This window comes from Stegostoma tigrinum, chromosome 3 (assembly GCF_030684315.1).
Source record: "Stegostoma tigrinum isolate sSteTig4 chromosome 3, sSteTig4.hap1, whole genome shotgun sequence".
NCBI classification, from domain to species: Eukaryota; Metazoa; Chordata; class Chondrichthyes; order Orectolobiformes; family Stegostomatidae; genus Stegostoma; species Stegostoma tigrinum.
Window position 1 is genome coordinate 81,011,478 of NC_081356.1, and position 15,107 is coordinate 81,026,584.

Genomic DNA, 15,107 nt, shown 5'->3' on the forward strand with positions numbered 1-15,107 from the left:
TACTTTTGTTTACACCATTTGTCTGAAGAGGTGAGTCATTTTAAGTGAGTTCTATGCACCAAATGTTAATGAAGTAGTTTTCTCTGGCCATTATAAATTGTGATTGTAAAGTTTGGCTAAATCAACTGAAGGGATAAATAGTTGGAAAGAAGCAGTGAACTATGAAGTACTGGAGAAGAAGCTTTAGCCTGAGTTTTTAAAACTAGGAACTAAACTTTCAGACATGATTAATTATGCCAATATTGCACTTAAGGCATTCACAATGCTGTTTGTTTCAAGATAATCCTTTTCTCTAAGTTTGAGATTTGTCTGTCATTTTCATATACTGCTTCATTTTTAAAAAAAAAGCTTTTATTCTGTTCGGCTGACTGATAACTAGCGAAAAAAAACCTGCAGTGACTCAGGAAGATACACCGATAAGACCCTTTAAAGGAAATATTAGATTCCACGCAACTGTCCTAAAACATTACCTTGTTTTGCAATGCATGAATCATGTGTATCTTCAAACTATTCTGAGCAACATTGTGGGTGGTCATTTACTTCATTTTTAACGAAGATAAATTTTTGTGTGTTCTGCTCAGGTATATAATGAGTTTACAGGATGCAAAGTGTTTGACAAAGCATCAGAACATTTGAGATAGAGATTAAATTGTTTGATGTTAGACTCATCAGTCAAAATGTTAGTAATCCAATTGGGAATAATCCTCAGTCAAAGCCTTTGGTGAAGTTGAGTTTGTAGATTTGGATTAGCTATTTATTGCTCCTCTAATAATTGACATTTCTGTTGCAGTCCATTTTTCTTTAAGAAGCAGGTGATGCTAAATTAATTAAAAACTTCGGAACTGAGATGAATGACTTTTTTTGTTTCGACGGATCTGGAACGAAGGTGGAAAATTGGTATCAAGGTGTGTGTTGGCTATATGTTAGTTGAATGACTGAAGAGGCTTGAGGGATTGAATTTTGCTCTCCTTTTATTTTTGTGTTTCTCTCTCCCTTCAGTCTAAGCCCTAGATTTTGTTAGTTTTAAATATAATTTTAAATCTGCTGGACTTTCCTGCCTGATCATTCATTGAAGTAACCGTACTCCAGTTTCACTTGCCGAAGGCAGAACAGAATCTATTCTGACTTGTGAAAATGTTGGTTTCCTAAATTCTGAAGGCACATTTTGGTAAAAGGTTCTTCAAAGCAACTTCAGAGGCATCAAATGATTTAGTTAGTAGGTGGTGGCACAATTGTCGGTAATCTGACTCACAGAGATCAACAATGACATTTGGATTAATAGCTCACTGTTCTGTTGTTAAAATTGTCTTGTTTTGGATCTGTTCTTAAACAGTTAAAAATTTTGTTGCTATTTTTATGATCTGTAATCAAGTGCCAGAATGTTGCAGAGGTTTTTGATGGGCTGGAAGATTGGTCAATCATAATTGATGCATTTAGGAAAAGGAAGAAAATTGACTGGGTGAATTAGCAAGAAAAGTAACACAGGAGCATTTGTAGGGGTTAAAGAAATAAGTGGGCTAGTGTAAATGTAGATTCCTTCATGGATGAGATGACCGAAGAAGTGGGAAATGAGGAAATGGCAGAAACTTTGAATAAGTAATTTTGAATTCGATTTGACACAGTAGAAAACAAAAATCATCTTGCTAATATAAGGCAGGGGGCAAATGGGAGGGAGAAACTTCACCAGAGGAAAAAGTACAACCCAAGCTCGCTCTCTATTTCATTCTAAGGGAAATAGAGGCTGACAAATCCCTTCGGCCTGATGGCCTGCATCCTCGGTTGTCAAGACAAGTGGCTATGGAGATAGTGCATTAGTTGTAACCTTCCAGAATTCTCTAGGTTTTTGACAGGTCACAGTAGATTGGAAAACCCCTAATTTAACATTGTTATTCAACAAAAGAGCGAGGCTGAGAAAACCAAAGGCCAATTAACCTAAACACCTGTCAGTTGGAAAGTTCTGCCTTCCTTGCATAAGTAGGTCACCGAAGGACTTTTGGAAAGCCTGCGTAGTTTTATGAAATAGAAGTAATGTTTAATAAATTTTATCAAAGCTCTTTTGGGATGAGGTTGGCATGGTGGTTAAAGGGGACCCATTAAGTTTTTTTTTTGGATTTGCAGAAGGCATTTATTAATTAGCTATTAAGGTAATTGCAAAAGAATACATCATATTTTAGGTAATATCTTAGAATTACTTAACTAACTGAGTTGGGATAAATGGGTCACTTTCAGATTACAAACTATATCTAGTGGGGAGCTGCATGAAATGGTGCTGGAGCCTTGCTTATTGACCATCTATATTAATGACTTGGATGAAAAGACATCTGCATTGTCACTCAATTTGCTGATCCTACATACATAGTTGGGAAATCAAGTTGTGAGAAGTGACAGCCTGCAAAAGGATCTGGTTAAGTTAAGTGAATGTGTATAAAATGTGACAGGTGAAGTATACTATGGTGAAGTCTGAGGCTATCCATTGTGATAGGAAGAATAGAATCGATGATGATTTAAAAGGAGAAATAGTGCAGAATCTTTCAGTGCTGTGTGATCTGAATATTGTTGTGCTGGGCATGAATCACAAGAATTTATCATGCTATGCATGGCGTGGGACAGGCCGCCTTCTTCTTCTTCTCCTGATTCTAATCAATGTTGATCAGGCTGATGTGTGTTACCAAAACATGGTGAGTGTATGGTAAATTTAAAAGTCAGCAGCAACAAATTTTTATGGATTCGGACCAGGAGAATTATTTGTTCACTCGTGCTCACAGCAGGGAAGTCTATTGCTATGTCAAACACATGCCATATACTCAAAAAATGCCATTAAAGAAGGTCGTGCATTTCTGGACATAATAAGAAACCAAATGTGAATTAGCAGTTCATGTGTCCTTGAAGAATCTAATGAAATAGGTATTGAAATTCAGATCAGCACAGAGGCAGGGAGCCTAATCTGTACGAATTGTAGAATTCCTTCTGAAGTACAGGCTGTTTATCAGTTGTATGGGCAGGCCTTGGTGACTTTTGTGACGAGGGGTCAAATTTCTTTGTAGATGAACTCAGTTTTTAGATTAGGTTCAAGGAGACTTTTGAAAGACGTTACACTTTGCAGTTCTTCCCAGGCCGAAATATTGCAGCCTTTTCTGTGCAGTTGTCATGTTGCTAATGCTAATTTGCAGATTGCCTCAGGAAAAGCAAGTATTTCAAAAGCAGAGTAGTTTTGATCAAATAATGCATGAGCATTGACAGACATTGAAAGCCAATTAGTAATTTTTCACTGTAACAATGTAGCATTGATTATATAGTAAAATGCAAAATGTATAAAAGATGGATTTATTTAGCACTCAATTGAGGATAGTTTGTCTTAATAGCCATCTTTTTTTGCATATAAAACTGGACTCAGAATTTGGGATCTTACTGTCCCTGTGTTGAATAAACCTTGATCATATCAGGTTTGGAGTTCTGCAGAAGTGCGCTGTCCAAACCTTGACAACATCAGGTTTGGAGTTCTGCAGAAGTGTGCTGTACAGTATTGAAATGTCCACAATGATCGTGTTTGAAAGTTTCCAAAAGCACAGTTACACAATTTTACAACTACACATGCCTTGTTGCTAGCCAATTTATAGTTCCTCAGAGTCCATTTTTAAAAAGAAATGCCATGTTAAAAAATTGCAGGCCCATTATGCCCGTACAGGCATCATAATGCAGGTACAGCAACCAAATAGGAAGGCAGATGAACTGTTGGCTGTTATGGAGAATGTCATGCGACAATACTGTTCATTAGTGAGACCTTGTATCTAGAATAGTGAATTGAGTTTTTTTGTTCTTTTTTTCAGGAGGGATATTCTGGCACTGACAATAGTGTAGTTGAGAGAAGGTTGTTGAGGTTGATTTCTGGCCTGAAGAATTTATTTTAGTGGAAGTTTGAACATACTGGGCTGCGTCATTTAAGACAGAAATGAATAGGATTTAGTTTTTATCTGGATTCACTATTCTAAAGCTCTGGAGTCTGAGGTAATTTAATATGTTTAAGGCAAAATATGTGTATTTTTGAACTATAGGGGAGTGTGGAGTTCTTAGAAATAAGCAGAAAAGTGGAGCTCCATTTTGGAACAAGCTTCAGAAATTGCATGGCTTCGTTCTGTTGTATTTCTTATGCTGTTAGAAACCCAACTTAGCGCATTTCTGAATTGCATGTCACAAATTCCAGTTTTTGAGGGTAATATTTTGTTAGTATAGTTTATTGATTGAACTCTAGAAGGGCTGAGTGGGATAATGTTCCTGTTTCTATTCTTCTTTTGTGTAACCTTTTGTGAAATGATAACTGGATATAGATTTGACAGAAAATAGAGTTATCGATGAACATTTGTGTCCTGACTATTGAAATGAATGATTCATAAGAGAGGTTTTGCAAAGCTTGCAACTGCAAATTTTAATTAGTTGTGCAAAATGGGAAATCAAAACTTGTCACTGTGAATTTGAATTCATGAAATTCATTACTGTAGCCTCATGGTTTTCAAAAATGCATGCATTCATTTAATGTGGAATAATTTTGTACCTTGTTTAATAATTTACCATTTAGGGTAGCCCAAAATAGTGTGCATAAGTTTCCTAATAGAGCTGGCAAATTAATTTGAGAAGTCGTTTCCTCATTGAATGAAGTAGCAATTTTTATTTAACATTCAATCTTTACAGAACATTAGGGGATTTATTGTAATGCTGAATTTCAGCCTGGAACAAGTGACTGAAACAGTTGCAGATGGTGGAAGTTACAATTTGAATAGAAATTTGGTGTTTTCTTTTAAAGCAGGCTGTTAATTATTCTAAGAGTATTGTCATCCTGAGCATGACATCTCTGTTTTACAGCATGGAGTTACTCATTGTTTTCACCTACAGTATTTCCAACTTTGGAGATCTGGAATTGAAAGATTGCTCATTTCATGGTCACCATTCCTGACACATTGATTTGTCATAAATACTAATACTGTGTCACTAATGTCTCTATGTGATAGAAACCTGGCCTACAAATGAGTCCACATCCCTAAAGATGTGATTGACTCTTAACTGCCTTCTGAAATTGCCCTCGTAATCCACTCGCCTCAAGTAAGATTAGGGATCATCAAAAGATGCTAGCCTTGCCAATTTTGCTCACATCCCTGAAATAATATATCCAGCTTGTTTGCTGTTAATTGGGTTTAGTTTAAGGTTTGGATTTCAAATAATAGATGTGTATCATGCAGTCAGAGAGTGTCTTGATGAGACCGCACTTGGAGTTGTGATGTGCTGTCACTTTAAAAAGGTTATTTTAGTCCTGGGGAATTAGCTAGTTAGGAAAACTGCTAATTATTGCCTTTACACAGCTTGATGGGCCCAAGTGGAGGAGTGTTTTCTTTTGTTGCATTGTTCTGCTTGTGTTACACCTGTTATTATGGGTTTTTAATGTTGACACTGAATATTAGGTGTCCTTTCTGGTTCCAAGATGTAATGTTTTATTTACCATATCTTGCAAGATGAGGCATTCTCGTACATTCATACTTGATTACAACAGCAGAGGGTTAATGTGAGAGATTTTATGATCTTATTAGATTTTTTGATGTGATCATTGCCTGCAAGAAGTATTTTCCATTGGTCACAAAGCGTAAGTCCTCAGATGGAAATTGAACAGGCTGTGTTTTGCTATGATATTCAAACACTAATGGTGATTGGATTAATTTTTGAATGCATTGTGCTAAAAATAAATCATTTATTGTCTTATTTCTTGGCAGATCACCGATGATGTGCTTATGCGGATCGCCTCAAAGAATCGAAACACAATCCAAATTAATGTTTCTGATTGTCGGAGTATTTCTGATACAGGAGTGAGTTCCATAGCATCGCAAAGTCCAGGACTACAAAAGTACATTGCATATCGATGCAAACAGCTCAGTGACATTTCTCTCATTGCAATTGCTTGCCATTGCCCATTTCTTCAGAAAGTACATGTGGGAAACCAGGATAAGCTTACAGATGAATCCTTGCAGCAGGTTTTCACTTTATTACTTGTTAATATTATATTTCAAGCTTCCATTTTACAGCTTTTTGAATTTATTTAGAAGTGTTTTCCATGATCAATCAAAATGTCATATTAGAGATGCAAAATTCACAGAATAAGCTTGTAATGTCTTGCAGATTGATTAGAAATTACAAGATCCTTTAAACATTTAGTATTGGATTAGTTCTTTCTTGCTTGTTTAATTTATTAGACCATAGAAGGATTACTAGCAAGCTTTTCCATGAATTAGAAAATATAGTGTGTAAATGTTTGAAGTAAAAATGAATATATTGAGTTTATAAGCAAGTGGGAGGGTAACATGCTTTCGGTCCAACCACTGCTACATTAGAAGGGAAGGGAGGCACATGTGTTTTGTTTTCATTTTCTTATTTTTCACTCCATTTTTGTCCAGATGACTTGTCTCTTCATTTGATGCTGTAGAGATATGGCTTAACTCGGCTCCTTACAGTTTCAGATATCATGTTTTTTTAACTTGAAGCCTACTGCTGCAGACACAGAACATTTTCACTTATTTTCTTCTGTTCCTAGTAACTTTTTAAAGAGCAGTTTAAAATGGACAGTTTTTTCTTAATGGGTTTTTTTTAGCAGACTTCCTATTGCTTTGGTAGGTCAGTGCATATATGATGTGTAAGAGACTTTAATAACAGGAATTCTTGGAACGTTGCTTTATTTCCTCTGATATTGTGCAAAGAATTTTACAATATAGAAGCCTTAAGGTCATTAAGGCTTTCTGACAGTCCCCTGAAAAATAAAGTACAAAAATAAATTGTGCCTGTTGTGCCCTGGAATCTTATTTTAGAGTAAGGACCTAGCTGCTGAATCCCTCTGCTTAGGAGAGGATAGAACAAGAACGTGAGTATTTAACCTTTGCAGTTGCTATTAACCTGACCTAAGGAGTCTGCAGAAGGATGTAGACAGGTTAAGTATGTGTGCAGAAACTTGACAGATGGAATATAATGTGGGAAAATGTGAGGTTAGGCAATTTGTCAGGAAGAATAAAGGAATTGAATGTTATTTAAACGGAGAAAGACTGCACAAAGGTACAGAACAGAAGGATTTGGAAATACAAATGCATATATCACCAAAAGCTAGCATATACTTTCAGTAGGCCATATGGAAAGCAAATGGAATGCTATTCTTTATCCTCCATTTCCTTTGAAATGAAAATAAGGAGGTCTTTGTAAAACTGTACAAGGTACTAATCAGACCACAGCCGAAGCACTGTTCACAGTTTTGGGCCCACTATTTAAAGAAACACATACTGGTATTGGAGTGAGACCAGAGAAAGTTCCTGAAGTTGATCCTGGGTAAGGAGTGGTTTTCCTAAGAAAAGGTTGAATGGGTCGAGTGGCGTAGAATTCTGGTCGCCACATTACCAAAAGGATGTGGATGGTTTGGAGACCGTGCAGGAGAGGTTCACTAGGATGGTGCCTGGTATGGAGGGCGTTAGCTATGAAGAAAGGTTTTTAGGATTATTTTCATTAGAAAGACGGAGAATGAGGGGGGACCTGGTTGAAGTCTATAAAATCTTGACGGGTACAGACAAGGTGGATAGCAAGAAGTTTTTTCCCCAGAGTGGGGGACTCTATTACTAGGGGTCTTGAGTTCAAAGTAAGAGGAGGAAAGTTTATGGGAGATATGTGTGGAAAGTTGTTTATGCAGAGGGTGGTGGGTGCCTGGCACACGTTGCCAGCAGAGGTGGTAGACGCAGACATGATAGTGTCTTTTAAGATGTATCTGGAGAGGTATATGGATGGGCAAGGAGTAAAGGGATACAGACCCTTAGGAAATAGATGACAGGTTTAGACAGAGGATCTCGATTGGTGCAGGCTTGGAGGGCCGAAGGGCCTGTTCCTGTGCTGCAATTTTCTTTGTTCTTCTCTTTGTTCTATGAAACTTTATTCTTTTCTTTGTTCCAAAATGATAAACTTCAAAAATACTTGGGGAATCTTTATCGTATTTGCAGAGTATAGTTTTATTAATAAGGAAATTCCTTAATTTAGTACTTGTCGTATATATATTTTGTATCTTTGGAACTTGAATGAAAGTTTAGCGTTTGATGGTTTGTTATTTCACTATTAATTTACCTTCCTAAACTTGGCAGTTATCAAATTTGTTGTGGCTATCAAATTCCAGAGAGAAGGTAAGTATGCTGTAGAGTGTGATCTCGGGCCAAGGAAGGATCCAAGTTTGATATTCTAACTAATGCATCAGTTAAGCAAATAGTCTGTAAGATAGAATTGTTGGCATTTCCTACATTTGACATGGTTCAGTGGAGTGACAAAAGCAACTGTTGGAGTTGAAGTACACAATTCTTGGCTGAAGAGTTGGATTTTTTAGGGTGTCTGACAGGAATACGTCGTTGCCAAGATGGGGTTAAAAGAGGGAAATGAGGAGGGTGAAGTCAAAGGTTGTTTGGCTTATACATTTAGACGAGTGATCAGAAGTGGCAGGGTGCTGGTAGAACTTTCATTTGTGCCACTCAATCATAGGGAGTCAATATGCTGTAGATTGTGATTATAAGACAACCTGACCTCTTTTCATACCAAAATTCATGTGAAGGTATATAGTCTGTGTGTAGCTTGATCCCCTTTTTTAGCTAAGAAATGCTGTGCTCAATTTAGGAGACAGCTTTGAACTTCCACCTCAGAATTGCATGTTTTATTCACCTTAGCAATCTGCACACAGTATCAAGTGTTTGAAATGGGATATGTTACGGTATGCATGAGAATCTTAGACACATGCATATAAAGATGGTGGTGGTGGTGTGAGTAATAAGCAGAAATGTATCATCGGGCAGAGATAACTGGCTTTGTACATGATTAAGTGACTGTCTTGCAAAGGTGGAATTTGGTGTTAGTGAAAAGTAGGTCCAAGATTTACAGAAGAAGGAATCTGACCTGGAGACGATGCTCAGAATCAATTGAGCCATGAGAACACAGGCCAGCCACTAGACTGATCTTCAGAAATATGTATCAGATTTGGTCCTCAGATAGTCAGAATTATTACTTTGTCACCAGAAATATACTTAAGTGAGTGAAATCAGCCCTTGAGTATGGCAAAGATTGCAGAGCAACAGTTTGTTGGTTGAATTGTCTCATTATCGAATGAGAATACCCACTGTTGCAGTAAAAGACCAAATTACATTAACATGGATGAAACACCAGCTTTTATTCGAGCAGCTGAACTAGGTGGAAAAGTTGGAAAATCATTCTTGTGAAAACCTTGGTAGGAGAATACAAGACTGACAGTGGTACTGATCTGCGTAAGATCATAAAGTGTAGGAGCAGAATTAGGCCATTTGGCCCATCGAGTTTGCTCTGCCGATCATGGTTGATTATGTTTCTCAATCTCATTCTCTTGCTTCCCTCTCTTAACTCTTGATCTCCTTAATCTGAATCCCCCTGATTTTGAGGCTATGCTAGTTTTAGTTTCACCTACCAGTGGAAACAACCTCCCTGCTTGTATCCTCTCTGTTCTCTTCACAATTTTGTATGTTTCTGTAAGATTCCCCATTCTTCTACATTGCAATGAGTATAGTCCCAGCCCATTCAATTTCTCCTCACAAGCCAATCATCGCAACTCTGAAAACAACTTAGTGAACCACCTCTGCACTCCCTCCAATGTCATCCTTTCTGAAGTAAGGAGACCAAAATTGTATACAATATTCTAGGTGTGGCCTCACTAGTACCTATACAGCTGTAACATAACCTGTCTATTGTTAAACTCCATCCCTCTCACAGTGAAAGACCATATTCTATTTGCCTTCTTCATTACCTGCTGTACCTGCAAACCAACTTGTTGTGATCCATGCACAAGGACACTTAGGTCCCTCTACACAGCAGCATACTGTATAGAAGACTTTGGTATCTTCTTATATGTTGGCTACCAGTCTTTTCTCATAATTCCTCTTGACTCCCCCAATATGCTTTTACACCTTTCCTCTGAGCCTTCTGTATTCCTGTTGATTCACAATTTTTTTTTCAAATGACACCTATCATAAGCCCACTTTCTCTGCTTTTTCTTGATATCTATCTTTGTTACCTCCTGCACAATGGCATTTATACTAGGGCATATTGCTTGAGATTTTCCATATGAATTTATTAGAGTTGACTTACAGTAACACTCTCTTGCCATTGAATATAACATACAAAATAGGAACCAGGACTTAGTTGATTAGTCCCTCGAGTCTACTATGCAATCCAGTAAGGTGATAACTAACTTCCAACTCAGTGTTACAACCATATTACCATAATCCATTGATTCACTTAAATCTCAAGATCATAGTTTTAAGCAGCATTCCAAGGATTTGAGCACACAACAGGCTGTCACAATTTTGTGTAGGGTCATGTTAGCAATGACAAAGAGATAATTTAATACAAGGTGATAAATGTTATTTTAATCTGAACCAACAGCTGAAGTTCAGGCTAGCTTGCATTTATGCTATTGCTGTTGTAGATTCTTGCTTGTCTACCATATTTGCCTAAGGTACAATGGCTGCGCTTGACATATACTCACGGACTGTTTAATGTTTTGGGACATGTTGATTGTACAAGATCCTAAATAATCCCAGTCCTTTATTTGTCTTGATATGGAACCTACAAAGTAGCAGAGTTGTGTGTTTTGGCCACTGCAGTAGTGATCTCCTGGGGTTTATGGTGCCAGTAAATCTGGCTTTACAAATAAATTAAAATCAGACAGTTACTGTTAGAAAATTTACTTAAGGCCATTTTTTAAAAAAATGAGTACGTGCAATATCCTCTTAGGGGCTTTAATATTGTACTGAAAAATTGATTATAGTAGTTATGGAAGTACCTGGGAAAGCGACGTTGAGTTTTAAATTGTTCTCTATCTTCTCTTTTGCTTGGAAGCATAGAATAAAGCTGACGTTTTAGTAAACTGAGCGGAGAAGTAACTACAACCTAAATGCATAAGAATTGAACTAGCATTTGCCAATAAATTGGAAAAATGATGCTGGGTTAGTTATATTTAAAAAGGTTGATCTATTTAGGCCACTGAACTTGGATAATACTGTTAGATTAGGGATGGTCAGATACACTGAAACATTGGATAGCATTCAGAATAAGTATAAGCACTTTCATTTTCTTGGACAGAGATTGATAATATAAACCTATCATGGAGATACATCTCCCAGTCTAAAAGTAGTAAAATCATCATTGATATTGCATATCATGAGGACACACCTTAAAGCTTGCCTACTTAAGATGATCTTACTAAATCTCATCATTGCCTATCTTTTATTACCAGAGTGGTATAACCTTGATACCCAGTTTTGTGGCCTCTGGAGATGAGTTTAAACTGATTACTGCTCTCAGCCTGTGTTACTGAATATGTCAATTGAAACATGCTTGCCCTGCATCGTAAGGAAACACACATCTGTTAGAAAATTAACTTGCATTTGACTGTCAGCTGAACTGAAATTAATGTGTCTTGCCAGAACAAAAATGTGGTCTAAGAGAAATGCTAAATTCAGGTTACTGGTCACCTTTTAAATGCTCTTGAAATGTCTGATAGCAATTCCAATGTACACTTGTCGATTTCTCTTAGTGAGCAATCCTCTATTCTGATAACAGATCAAGGTTTCTTCTAGGCAGGAAGGAATTCATGAGGTCTGATTGGCCTCGTTCTCATATCTTTACTGATTATTCTTTTAAAGTTTGTCTTGTCCTTGCAGAAACTGTTCAGCAATTATAAATCAAGTAATCTTGCAACTTAGATTTCCAATATGAAAGCAATTGCTATTTTATTTTGCCTGGGGAGGTGCAGATATGCATGTCATGAATCCAGTTTTTTTCCCTTTCTTGTCATTTTGTTTATCTCCTGCCATTTCTGGATCTGTTAATTTCATTTTAGAGTACTATTTTCTTGTGCTACTCACCCTCTGGTAACACCATTATTCATATGAGTTTTGACAATATAGATGGCCTGTTACACCACACTGGACTGTGACACAACCGAACCGAACCATGTTTCCTCTTCATAGCCACAGGGCTCAATAACCAGGAGTTGCCACCCAGGGCTTTTTTATCCACTTCTGTGAATTTTTCACTTCCATGAATTATAAATGGCATTTCTATCAATAAGTGCCTGAAATCAGCTAATTCAGGAAAGATGTATGATTATCTTGGGGCCTTTTAAAGGTCTGGCTCAGTTATCACCCGAATAAATTCGCTGTCCATTGGGAATGGCCCCTCCTGAACGTTAAATAATATGTCTTGTAAAATCTAGCCTTTCTCTGTGACTTGCTCCTAAAATTAAGAGTGGTGCTCAGGAGGCATGCTTCCTATGTCAAATGAAATAATTGTTTTACTGAGCTTCTTGATTTCAGAGTGGTTATAATAACTCTTTACTTGAAATTCAGGAGATTTAACAGTCCACCTTGTTGTAAAGAACTGGTAGAGGAGTTAAAAGCATAGTAGTTGATTCACTAGCCTGTTCCTCATCCATCGTGACTTTATCTCTGGCAAGGAGTCTGTCTGAAACAGATAGAAGGCCCATTCATCTTTGCTAAATGGAGCCTTTTTTTTAAAGACAGGGCGCCGTGAGGCGCTGGGTTCTTGTTCTGCGCTCCCTTCTTTCTGCTAACTTGGCATGATTTTTGTTTTATACATTCCATTAAATGAAGTTCAAACCCCTGTTTCTTACATCTAACTCATCTATCATGCATCGTATGCTCCTGCTGGATCCTACCAGAGTAGAATTTTATATATTTTTTCCCATCTTTGGCTGAGGTACTCACATAGGAATACAGGAACAGGAGTAGACTTTCACGCCCTTGAACATGTTCTACTATTCAGTGAGATTATGGCTGATCTGTGGCTTAACTCTATATACCTGCCTTTTGTCCCATAACCTTTGATACTTATTACTAAACAAAAATTTATCCATCTCCGATTTACAATTAACATCTGATCTTGCAACAGCTGTCATTTTTTGAGATTCCCAAACCTCTACCACCTTTTTGTGTGTCGAAGTGCTTCCTGATGTTTCTCCTCAACAGTTGGGCCCTAATTTTCTATTGTGCCTCCTAGTTCTTGAATTCCCAATTAATGGAAATACTTTATCTCATTTCTTCAAGAAAGAACAAGAGTCAACCACATTTCTGTGGATCTGGAGCCACTTGTAGGCCAGCCCAGGTGAGGATGGTAGATTATCCTTCCCTGAAGTACATGAGCAAACCAATTGGGTTTTTATGATAATCAGCAATGGTTCTATAGTCACCAGCAGACTCTGGTTTAATTGCAGATTTATAATTCATTGAATTCAAATTTCACCCTCTGTCATGGTGTGTTTCAAAACTCATCCATCTTGGTCACTAGATTACTCATCCAGCAGCAATGCCAGTATTGTATCACTCTCTCCTTCCCCACTTGTGTGACAGCATAAGGAAGCTGAGGTACTTTTGTTTTGATTTACTAAAAGCTTAAACCATTCATGCCTTGCCACCCAAAAAAACCCACGTGAATAAAATTTAATGTTAGTTCCTTTTTTTAAATTTCTAATACAACATTTCCAAGGAAAGGAAAGTAAACATTCAGAACTATAAACCTTTTCTGATTACATTGCAGTATTGTTGGTAACGTTCATGTTATCTTTATGCTTTTATTTTATTCACCGGTGAATGTTTGGATTGTGACTGCTTTATCTAACAGTGGTGAATTCCAGGTGGATCATGGCTGTAAATGTGCTGATGAAACAGCAAAAATCCACTTTTATGGAGGCACAGAATTGTAATTGTCTTTCTGTTACACTTGAAACCCTATAATCACTGCTTCCATCGATAAATTATTTGTCCATGCTGTTTGAATAAGAACAAGGTGCAGGAGCTGATTATTTTTCCTTTCCAGATGTTGTACAAATTTTGAGAAATCTGTGAGCCCAGTTTGCAATTTGGTGAACAGTTGGTGGGTATTTTAAACAAATATAACTTTTGCTGATTCAGAAAACAATTTGATGATTCAATCTGGAACCCTAAAATTCTCCCTTTAATGAAGTGGACACTTGTCTTTAAGTGATTAGATCTATGATTTTAATATAGTTTGATATAACACATGATTAGGAGCTTTAAAAGGCCTTTGGGATGAATGGGAAGTATTGTTTGACACAGGGCATGGAGCAGTTGGAAGATGTGGGTGAAGAGTTTTGATACAGACTTGCTAATATTTTCATGGTTGATTAAATACAAAAACAGAGTCAGTCGGGTGATGTTCGTGTACTGTTTGTTTTAAACAAAAAGCCCATGAGTTGGAGGTGAGGAAGAGTAGATGCTGTTGACATCAAGGCCACGTTTAACCAAGTGTGCCATTGAAGAGCCCTAACAAATAAGAGTCTGTTGTAATTGGGAAAAACTCTCTCCTTTTTGGTATCACACTTGGCACAAAGGAAGATGGTCCTGGTTATTGGATGTCGATGATCTCAGTGTCAGGACATCCCTGAACGAGTTCCCTAGGGTACCATCTTAGGCCTAACCATCTGCTGCTTCATCAACAACCTTTTGTCCATTGCAAGATTGGAAGTGAGGATTTTAACACCACTTGCAACTCCTTAGACACTGAAACATTCCATGTTCAAATGCAGAAAGACCTGAACAGCATCCAGCTTTGGGTGAACAAGTGGCAAATAACATTTGCCCCATACAAACACCATACAATGACCATTTTTAATGGGAGAGAACCTAATCATATCACCCCTTGAAATTCACTGGAATTACCATTACTGGATCTCCCATTGTCAACATGCTGGAGGTGACCAGTGACCAGAAACTGATGTCATACAAGTATTGTAGCTACGTGAGCAGGCCAGAGGCTAAGAATCCTTAAGTGAGTAATTTACCTCTTGACTCCCCAAAGCCTGTCAGCCATCTACAAGATGCAAGTCAGGAGTGTGATGGAATACATCCCACTTGCCTGGATGAGTGCAGTTCCAACAACACAAAAGAAGCTTAACATCATTCAGGACAAAGCAGTCCTCATAATTGGCGCTACATCCACAAATATTCAGTTCTTGCACCACTGATTTTTCAGCATTGTGTACCATTGACAAG

At 37.5% G+C, this 15,107-nt stretch overlaps 1 protein-coding gene across 2 annotated transcripts in view; it reads left to right on the forward strand.

Annotated features, from left to right (window-relative positions):
* The window catches only part of fbxl17 (F-box and leucine-rich repeat protein 17), a 700,184-nt gene that overhangs the window by 34,427 nt on the left and 650,650 nt on the right, over nt 1-15,107 (forward strand). For both annotated transcript variants that reach the window (XM_048526933.2, XM_048526934.2), the window contains exon 5: nt 5,757-6,014. In XM_048526933.2, the coding sequence (XP_048382890.1) occupies nt 5,757-6,014 (258 nt within the window). The remainder of the gene's footprint in view (nt 1-5,756; nt 6,015-15,107) is intronic.